General features: G+C 42.9%; 1 protein-coding gene across 1 annotated transcript; it reads left to right on the plus strand.

Annotated features, from left to right (window-relative positions):
• The first annotated feature begins 406 nt into the window (after positions 1-406).
• On the plus strand, positions 407-10,553 carry LOC133390813 (phospholipase A2 inhibitor and Ly6/PLAUR domain-containing protein-like). Its single transcript, XM_061640213.1, has 5 exons — positions 407-503; positions 5,659-5,775; positions 6,898-7,053; positions 8,791-8,931; positions 9,970-10,553. The coding sequence occupies exons 1-5, from the start codon at positions 455-457 to the stop codon at positions 10,182-10,184; spliced, it is 678 nt and encodes a 225-aa protein (XP_061496197.1). The 5' UTR covers positions 407-454; the 3' UTR covers positions 10,185-10,553.

The raw sequence follows: 10,553 nt of genomic DNA on the forward strand, positions 1-10,553 counted from the left end.
ACCTTGAGGCTTGCCTAAGCTCATTCCTGGAATGATCAACCCTCTTTTAACTTTTACAAGTAGAACCTATAATAGATGATGACATCAATATTGACATGGAGCCCACTATGTGAAGAAGTTAGGGTGAACAAGTTCAAATACCTGTTCAGCCATAAAGGCCACTGGGTAATCTGGGGCTGGTCACTATCTCTCCGTTTAAGCTACCTCCCAGGGTTGTTGTAAGGATAAAATGGAGGAAATGTACATCCTCTCAGGCTCCTCAGAGAAAGAATGAGGGTGAGATAAAAATGTAATAAATGAGCCTTCATTGCACAACTTCCTGTCCAATGTGATTGTGAGGAAGAAAAAAGCTTTTGAATACTCCTCCCTCATTTGCAGTAATTGTCTGTATGACTACAACTCCCATCTGAAGAGTTGGCCACATCAGAGGCTTAACCCATTTCACCCAGCAACAATGCAGGTCTGTCTCCGCATTTGCCTCCTCTCAGCACTCATAGTCAGAGGTGAGTATCTCATCCTATGGTGGTAGCATTATATATAGTATGGGGGAGCTAGTGCACTAGAACACATGCTTTCTCCTATGGGGTGTATGTGTGTGTGTACATGTGCATGCACATACGTACATGGATTCACTGATATCCTTTACTTTAACAATCTATTCCTTGTCACAAAACATCAGAGTCCTCAGTATGATCTTCTTTGTTTTGAAATATTATAGCTCTACAAGACATAATTGCATGCTTCTTATTTATGAATCTGGATGCACCTGATTTCTGGAATGTTCTTGCATTAAATATATGTCAGCTACATAGCCCTTCACAGAGATGTGAGAGATATCACTGCTGAACTAAATCAAATGTTCTCCCTAAATCCCTGCCAGAATGTCACATGAGAATTGACATTATTTTGAAGGCTTTTCACCCAAAATTTGTTGCCTGGAAGATGTGGAACACACACACTCACACACACACACAGAGCGAGCGAGCAAGAACTAATTTAATGCCATTTTTATGTAGAATGTAGTTGTGCAGCTGTAATGTGTACCTATTGGATATATATTATGTTATGTTTCTCCTGCATGTCTCTCCTGCATGCCTCTCTCAATGTTTCTCCTGCATGTCTGGACTGTTTTATGTCCCTCCTCTTTCCATTAAGTTTTATTTTATTAATGTTTAAAAAAACTGCAGAAATTATGAGGAACAGCTCCAAGACAAGAGCTCTCATGATCCAACAATACTTTATTTCAAAAGTGATGAATAGAAGTCGTTAACCCATCACTTCTTTCCTCCCCATCTCCCTACACCCAGAGGTACCTCACCATGTTGTGAACTTGTGGCATACCTTAATTTTATCTAGGGTATACAAAATCAGTTATGGAGTAATGCTAAGCTTCCAGGTAAGGCAGCTGAGGGGCTGTTGGATGTTGTGGATCTTCCTCTCCACTGGCAGAGAGGGAAGCCTCCCTAGTCCAGCAGTGGAAATTGGCATTCCTGGAAATAGATCATTCTGGAGTGGAGGATGTCAGGATAGAGGCCTCATTTTTATGAGCCCCCAGAAAGGATGAACAAAGACACTGAGCTTTGGACCTGATATATTTTTCCTCTCAGTGTCAACGAGAGGGAAAATTTTTAAAAGGCCAAATGGGGGGCAATGGAAAATCCACCCCTCCACCTTTTGCCATGGCTGGCACAATCCAGCGGGGCTTCAGAAGTGGCAGTTTCTCTGCCACAGATTCTCACCACCACCACCACCACCACCACCTTAGGGTTGCTTTGTTATTAGTGGCTAAATGGAACCTCCAGATTCAGAGGCAGTATGCAACTGAATACTACATTGGAGGAGGGTTATAGCCCTTATTTTATTTTATTTATTTATTAGATTTATATCCCGCCCTTTCTCCCAGTAGGAGCCCTTCTGCTTTATTTGTGGACTTACCCAGGGCATGTCACAGAGGGTGGTGGTTAGCTACTGTGGGAAACAGGATATGGAACGAGTTAGACATTTGGTGTGATCCAGCAGGGCTTTTCTTATGTTCTTATTTTTCATTATCTGGAAGCTATGGGATTGTTTGCCGCCCTGGGCTCCTACTGGAAGGAAGGGTGGGATATAAATCCAATAAATAAATAATAAAATAAACAAATGATCCAACTAAGAACATTCAACTACTCTGAGCAGACCCACTGAAATTAATGAACCTAAGTTAGTCATGTTTATTAACGTCAACGGGTCAACTCTGTGTAGGGCTACCACTGAATGCCACCTAATACATTTCATTTCTTATGCAATGGAGCATTGTTGTTATTGTTTGATCAAAACGAAAAACAAGGAGTGAACACCAGCACAGTTTTCCTTGCATCTGTTTGGCTGCAGATGGTTTATCTTTTTTTTTTAATTGCAAATGTAACAGAAAGATAAAGAAAACAGAGAGAGAAAAACATCGGCAACTGATATTAGCAATAAGAATATTCCATCAATCCTAATTTAAATGTATGGATTCATAGAAGCAGTCCATATGTTCAAACAGGTTGATAAATGAGACTGACGATTATGAGTCATGTATTCAAACACAGAAAGGGCAGTGAGATCTTCAGACCACTGGGTAGTGTGTGGCTGGTGTTTTTCCTTCCAGCCTTGCAATATAAGTCTCTAAAGTCACATAATGGGTACAGATTCACTTTTGTTGTCCATCTGTTAGTTCCCACATGAAAGGGATGTAATTTAAGAGTGCGTTCACCTCCCCAGATATCAAGGATTTCTCCAAAACAAAGTTAATATGAACAATAATTTCTGGACAGAAAGGTGGATAGTTTATCATGCTACTGACACTGAAAATGAACCTTATTTTAAACTGCACAAAGGCTAATATGCAGTTGGAATACATTTTTCCTGATCATGTGGTTTCTAATCCTATTCACCATGCTTCAGAGTAAGATTTTGCGGCCATCAGGCAATGATTAGAGAACCAAGTGGAAATAATAATAATCTAGTATAGCAGGTACATAAATATAATAATTCAGTTGGATGGAAAGACCTGGATTAATTGGGGCAAGGTGAGCAAGCAAAATTGCTTTGTGGGCTTTGCATTGCATTCTTATTACTGCTTTTGTGTTGTAATTAACTAGAGGATAATAATCTAAGGCTGTGAGCATACTAGTTGCCTACAGCAAAGTGTTTCCATGGCCACACTTAGAGGGAGAATGAGTTGACCTGCTGATTAGTTGCAAAATCTCTTTGAAGCAAATTAAGGGAAAAATCAAGCTGATCCTACCAGGTTTTACAGTAAAAAGGGGTGGGGATTGACTAGCGTTATGTGTACCTGTTTTCAGAAAAGAGAAGTGGAGAGGCACTAGAGCCAGCAGAACAGTAAGTGTGTCTCTGTCCTCTGAATATGGTAAGGATGGGCAAACTCTTTAGGTCATGGTCTACAAATAATACTGATCTGACAGATTATTTTCCTGATGTCTGCCTACACAATGACTCGGGATTGTGATGTTGTCAACCCGAGTTGTCAGCTTGAATCTATTAAGGGCCAAATTCCCAGTGAAGTCATTTCTGGACTTTCTCTGGAGCCTGGAAATATCTGACGGGGGGAGTGGGGAAACAGTGACTAGGGAGTAAGCTGAAGAATCTGCCACTGAAATACAGCTAATTCTGAGTTTTTATGTCATCCTTAAATCAAAATAATTCTAGGATGGTATATATGAGTTTGATTTATTTATTTTCTTTTTCTTTAATAAATGGTGTTACAGAAATAATAGGTTTAATTAAAATAACACAAATACAACAGTTTATTATTGACTGCAGAGCTTGGAAAATTTACTTTTTTGAACTACAACTCCCATCAGCCCAATCCAGTGGCCATGCTGGCTGGGGCTGATGGGAGTTGTAGTTTAAAAAAAGGAACTTTTCCATTATTCAATGGGAAATGTCTCTCCTGAGAAAAAGTGGCTTGCCCACAGAAACCAGTGAGCTTCTGTTATACATCCTTCCATTTCTCCTTTTGTCCTAACCACAAACAGAGCTGTGTGTTCATAGAAATTGGATTGGTGATCTGTCATCTGAGAGCATGAACTTTTTCTGTCCATGTAAAAGTATGTTTCTAGCTTTTACAGCTGCAAACATAAACTTGAAATATGTGTGGGAAATGCCTGACAAATTCTCAGAAGCCAGGCCAAGAGGCGGAGCTTCACAGTTCTGCATAGTTTTTGCATATGTCCCCTAAGAAAAGCACAATCAGGGCCAGTCCTACCGTTAAGCAGAATGAGGTGACCGCTGGAGGCAGGGAGGGCAGCAATGGCAGACCCCTGGCTGGTCTTCCTGAGCCCCTTGGGTATATTCTTCTGTTGCAGGACAGAGTTGTGCATGCCACACAGCCTGCCCTCCATCCCCAGAACTAGCCTGCTGCCCTCAGGTGCACTATAGGATACTTATCCCATTGTCAATATTGAAATAAGATTCACCTGCCGTTCCAGTTGATTCCTGTACAAAGAATGGTGGAACCTCAGGCAGTAAAATGTCTTGGGCCTTCCCTGAGGAGAATAAATTATGCAAATATGTGCAAACATGTCTAATTTACATAATGTTACAGGCAGGGCTGGTGCCAGACATGCCAAGGCCTATGGGCACCAGCCTGTCCCAGGCTCCGGCACCTGCCCGCACACTCCAGCTACCTTTCCCATTAAGTGAATGCTGGCTGCACTGTGGGCACATGCCTGCCATCAACCAAGATGGTGACAGGGTCATTAGCCCCTTAGGGAAGCCTCGGCCGCCATCTTGGTTGATGGCAGGCATGTGCCCACTGCACAGCCAGCATTTACTTCAAGGAAAAGGTAGGTGGGGGGTGCCTGGGAGCTCCCTCTCTGCGATCTGCGGCAGGGTTGGGAGCAGACGCTGCGACAGATTGTGGAAAGGAGTGCTACCCACCCACCCTAAGGAGGGACCCTCGACTAGGGTCTGACCTGGCTGCCCTCTGGCGCTGGCCCTGGTTAGAGGTCTCAAGATTCTACTTTTTTGCTGCAGAAGACTGGTGTTTGTTTGTTTGTTTTAAAAGTACAGATTATATATAGTTCTATCAGCAATCTTTTGAATTAGCTTACACTTAGAGAGAATGACTCATCCAAAGTCAGCCAAAATGTTTCTTAGCTGAGCTGAGCAGGTATATGAACCAGATGAACAAGTTATGGCTATTGGTGATGCTGGCTGTACCCAAGTCAACTTAGCAAGAACTTCATAAAATGAATACTAGAACACATCCATTGTCTTTTATGCTGATGAAAATAAAAAGAATCGCCTCAATACATTGTCCTAATATTTGTGAAGTAAGAAGGTGACTTCTGCATTTTGGCTTGTTTAATCTGATGCTATTCCAAATGGTAGGAATTAATCATACTCATTCTACTTCCCATCCTACTTCTTGTAAACTTACAACTATATATACACCCATAACTTAAGTGAATTAAGTGTGGGGACAGTTTTTGATCTTATCAGACAAGTACTTCTGGTTCAGGATGTGAGATCTAAGAAGAAACTTCAGTCTTTAGAACTGTTTAGGTCCAGCAATTTTCTTCCCAGAAAAACAGAAATTAGCACACGGAAACAATATGAAATTGGTACCAATTCAGACAATAGCTTTCCTTTTCTTTCTTTCTTGTTCTCCAGGGACTGCTCTGCAATGTGAAGTTTGCACAGGTGTAGGCCACAACTGCAGTGGTGACTTGGTGACTTGCCCCCAAGATCATGATTTTTGTGGCATAACTTTATTTCAAAGTGAACGGGGTAAGTGAAAATGGTGTTTTATAATCTGTGTATAATTTTTTGAAGTTCAGAACCTGGTACTCTTTTTTTTGTTTTATATTTGAGAGCGTACATTATATTATGTTACTGGAAGTGCTGCAAGTGGCTGACTTGTTAAGGGCCTTCTCAGGGGCGTCACCCTCTCTCATGGTAAATCTCTGCTTAGGAAGAATTAGTTAACTAGGGGTTTATGTGTTTCCTTCTTAAAAGCACTAGAGAAATTGGGGGAGGGGGAAGAGAGATTAATCAGGTTTACACCTGTGTAAATCATTTACACCCAGGGGGAGGGGAGATACACCATCTGGAGGAGATTAGGATGGGGTGTATCTGGGGATTAGGAGTGCACTGTTTGTTGACTACCAGTTGTGTTTGGCAGTTCAAACTGATAATGCACTTTTCCATGAGACAAACCTTGGTTAGCCTGGAGAGAAACCATAAGCTTGCATTCAGATGGCATAGTAACCCAAGCCATTGCACAGCAGCAGAATGACTGTTGAGGAGCAAAGGAGCCATGATCTTCTCTCCCTAGCCTGCATTCATTCTCACACATTGATGCTAAACCGTGGTTTGGCTTGGCATTATTTGCAAACCGGGCCATTGTGTTTTTAGATTTTTGACTCTTATTGTACTCTATTCTATTTATGTATATTTTGGTTAATTTTGTAAGGTGCTTCAGGGACCAAGATTGTCTGGGAAGTGGATAGTGGAGTCAGCGTACACTAGGACTGGGGAATCTCCATTCAGCCACAAAGCTGAATGGATGACCTTGGCCCAGTCACTATCTCTCAGGCTAATCTATCTCAAAGGGTTCTTGTGAGGATGAAATAGCAGGAGGAGTAACTATGAATGCAGCCTTGAACTCCCTGGAGGAAAGTTGGGATATAAATGTAGTAAATAAATACATAAGAATAATAAAAAATAAACAACATTTTAAAACATTGCATCAATCTGAGAGAGAGCTAGCAACGAGGGCCTCTAGTCTCGCCACTTCTCTGGAACATAGTGTTTCATAGACATTGTTCACTTTTGAGGGTCTGTACTGCATGCATCATTTTCATCCTCTGATAGAAAGTCTCATGCCTTTCTCTCTACTCCCACCTGCAGAAGATGTGAAGGTTAATGGCATTGTGAAGAACTGTGTTCCATCCAATGTCTGTGAAGCTGGTTCTGCTGATATTAACTTGGGTAAAAAAGGAAGATCAAGGACCAAAGTTTCCTGCTGTAAAAGTGATGCCTGCAATACAGCCTCCCCTGCCAACTGTAGGTATCCCTCTGTCCTGTTCATCCATCTGCATGCTGCTTTCTGAGCTTCGGGATGCTGAAGCAGTGAGATTGGGTTTGGGGGTCCTGCAGGACTGGTGGTGGCCCGTAACTCATGGTAAAGACTCTCACCCCCAGAACTGATTCAGGCTAAGAGTTGTATGTGTGATGCTCATCACTGATGGGGAAAATTCTGGCAGCACAGATATGGCTGGGGTGCAAGGACATAGGGGGTCAAAGGCTTGGGTGGGTGAAGGGAAGCAAGCAGCCTCTCACTTGCTTTCTTTAGGTCTAGCAAAAGATGGGTTTGGGACCAAAGGACGGGGCTTCTTTACACCCCATCCTTCTGCTGCAAAATGATTGTTGTGGCTGGAGCACCTTAGACTCAGGTGATGAATGTGAACAAACTTCTGCCTGAAACCTATAATGGGAAGTGGAAGGGGATGTTGTCCTGGTTTACCTTGTGTCCCTTAGGATTCCATGGCATCCCAAGTAAGCATACTCTTGAGGAGGCCTAGTGCTGCATTTGGAGAGTTCTCACAATGCAGTACAGTACCAAGTTTCCTCAGAATCTCCTCTGCCTCCCCCCGCTGCCCTCCATGATGGGTTCAGGTTAAAAGGGTGGGAGCGATACTCGCTTCTCCCCATCAGCTCTGAGGTTATTCTAAGGCAGGGGTGGGGAAGCTGAGGCCCAGGAGCCAAATGCAGCTCTCCACAGCCTCCTTACATGACCCTTGGGACTCTCCCATGCCACACCCCGTCTCCTTAGGCTACACCCCTTACCACATCCCAGCCCCTCTTCCTCTGGAGTGCTTTTGCCTGGCTGGAATGTGTTCTTGAATTGTGATGCTTGCCTGGATAGCGGATGGAGATATGCAGGTGAGGACAGAAACCACCCATTTCTGCTTGGCTGGTATGTTGTTTCCTGCACAAAGGTTAAGATAATCACATCCGTTGCTCCATTCACATGTGCCTCTGGCCCTTCCAGTATTATCTCTGGCCACACCCATCACAGGCACATGGCCCCCTGAAGGTTGCCTATTAGGAAATGTGGCCGACAGGTTGAAAATAGTTCTCCAACCCTGTTGTAAGGGGTTGTCTTGCGCTCAAAAAATGAATTCAGCAAGCCACATCTGTCCTGACTCCAATGAGCGGAAGGGCTGGAGTGAGCAAGCCTTCCCCTTTAGTCCAAATATCCTCACTGGGATCTTTTACTAAGTGCGCCACGCTGCGTCACCAAGATCCCCTCACGTATTGAGTCCCATGGAGATAGAGTAAACCTGAGGTGGCCTAGTGTTCCAGCCCAAAAAGTCACAGAACACAATACAGATCTCCCCAGGATCCCTTCATCCCATCAGGTAAGGAATTTCTTACAGAAGGCAAAGATCTCCCCCCTTAATTTTCCTTCACTCAGTATCTTCCATTATACCATCATCAATGGCACTCTATCATTGTAAATAAACAAATAGGTCTCTGGCCGGAGGAACTTAAAAACTAAAAGCTTTCAACCTTGTATACTTAAGAGAAGTTTACGATCTAAGATCTGTGGGGGTTAGTACTACTTTCAGTACAGGTATGTTTTTCTATCTCTGGGGGCAAAAGTTCCTGTGTGTTAGTTGGAAGAGCAAATATCCTTTCCCCGTCAAGATTTAGCCCAAAGAAAAGCCACTGTGCAACACAGTTATATTCTAAACAGCTAGTAACATTCCCAGAAGTTAACTTTTTCTGTTTGTTCAGTGCCACTTTTAGATACGAAACTCAATGGCCTGCAGTGCCCAGCCTGCTATGCTTTATTTAATGATTCATGCAGTGATGAAACAGTGGATTGTGTTGGATCTGAATCTCAGTGCATCGATTTGGCTGGATACATACATTTAGGTAATTCTGATAATAGGTAATTTATTTGTTCCTATGCATGCATGCATTTCATTTGGGTTCTTATTGATGTCAGCAATTATTCTCATATCATAAATGCAGATCAGTCACCTGTCCTGCCCTCCCCCAAACAAAAAGCTGGCCTGGCACTCCAAGGAGCTCCAACTATTTTAATCCCCCACAATGCCCTGGAGAAATGTTAAAGCAGGGGCATTGTGGGAAATTAAAATGGCAGCTAGACCCAGCCACTTGGTTCTTTCTGGAGTATTACTGCTGCTGCCCACCACCACCAAGTAAGCCCGTCAGAGTCCACCAACAGAGTATGGGACCCGCCACATTGCAGCCACCCAGGCCCCTTCGAACTTTGTATTGGCCTTGCTTCACTGGATCAGAACACTGGGGGAGTTAAACAGTGGTGAATTCTCCTCGCCATGCTGGTGGATGCAACAGATGACTAACAACTTTCCATGTGAATTTATGCCCATTGGAATAAGTTCCTTTTTGTTACCCTGCAAATCAAGTTCTAATTTTTAAGTTTTCTTACATTTATTTCTTCCACCTTGGAACCTGAGAAGGCATATATGTGATTTCTCAGGCAGTCATCCATTCAGATGCTACCTAGACCCACACTTGCTTAGCTTCAGCAAATTAGTAGCCTCATGTGCCTTCAGACCATACCCTGGGAACTTAACTGAATGTACTAACTTGTAACTGAGCTTACCAACTTCCAACTGATCTTTAGATACCAAATGAATGAGCCAAGACAGCAAAGTTATTACTCAATTCTGGGCTAGTCTATTTTATTGATTCTGTTTTCTGCATTTTTTACCAAAATTACACTCCCCCCCCCCCCACTGTTGTACATTTGATAGTTAGCTGCCTTGAAATGTTTAGTAAAGGTGCAGGATATCAATCAATCCAGCAAGTATGACAGTTGGGAACGAGTGAGCAGGGGAATCTTTGGTTGGCTTTTGAGAAATGGACAGATGATTAACTATTGCCCCCTTGTGGCTGACAACCATCTTGTTTTCGATCTACCAGGTGAATCTTCTGAAAAAGTTGCTATGAAGGGTTGCGCTACCCATGCCGTCTGCACTGCTAGTGTGGGAGGCGCAGCAACATTTACAGGGATCAGCTCAGCAATCACAAAGCTTGAATGTGCAGCAGCCGCCAGCCCAGCCAGCATGCCTCTTGGACCACCTGGACTCCTCCTTTCAGCCATTGCTGGCTTCTTGATTATTCAGCTCTGGTCCTAACTGATCCACTGCAGGCATTAACAAGTGGATGGAAGTGCTAAGCCAAGACGTGTGCTCTCTCTTAACATAACTGGACAACTGGGATGACCTGAGAATGAGCTCCTTTCATGTGTTAAGGACTAAGGCATGGACACTGTGATCACTTTAAGTCTTACACCCAAATCAAGGAATTTTTTTTATTATTTTATATTATTTTATGGTTTTGTTCAGCTACAACAATATCACAGGACCATACTGTCAGATGTCATGGTCATAACAACTATTGTTATTTTGATACAGTGATATACTGACATAACTGATGAGTCTGGGAAAGAATTCACCCATTGCTTGTTCAATGAAGTCACATCATCTGGCACATTAATTAATTAA

This window comes from Rhineura floridana, chromosome 8 (assembly GCF_030035675.1).
Source record: "Rhineura floridana isolate rRhiFlo1 chromosome 8, rRhiFlo1.hap2, whole genome shotgun sequence".
Taxonomy (NCBI): domain Eukaryota; kingdom Metazoa; phylum Chordata; class Lepidosauria; order Squamata; family Rhineuridae; genus Rhineura; species Rhineura floridana.

What these genes read in the sequence shown, in the direction of transcription:
- LOC133390813 (XM_061640213.1), top strand. Translation starts at nt 455, where the DNA reads ATGCAGGTCTGTCTCCGCATTTGCCTCCTCTCAGCACTCATAGTCAGA. An exon ending in TTTATTTCAAAGTGAACGGG is followed by an intron (nt 5,776 to 6,897) that starts GTAAGTGAAAAT and finishes TCCCACCTGCAG; the next exon opens with AAGATGTGAAGGTTAATGGC. An exon ending in TACAGCCTCCCCTGCCAACT is followed by an intron (nt 7,054 to 8,790) that starts GTAGGTATCCCT and finishes CTGTTTGTTCAG; the next exon opens with TGCCACTTTTAGATACGAAA.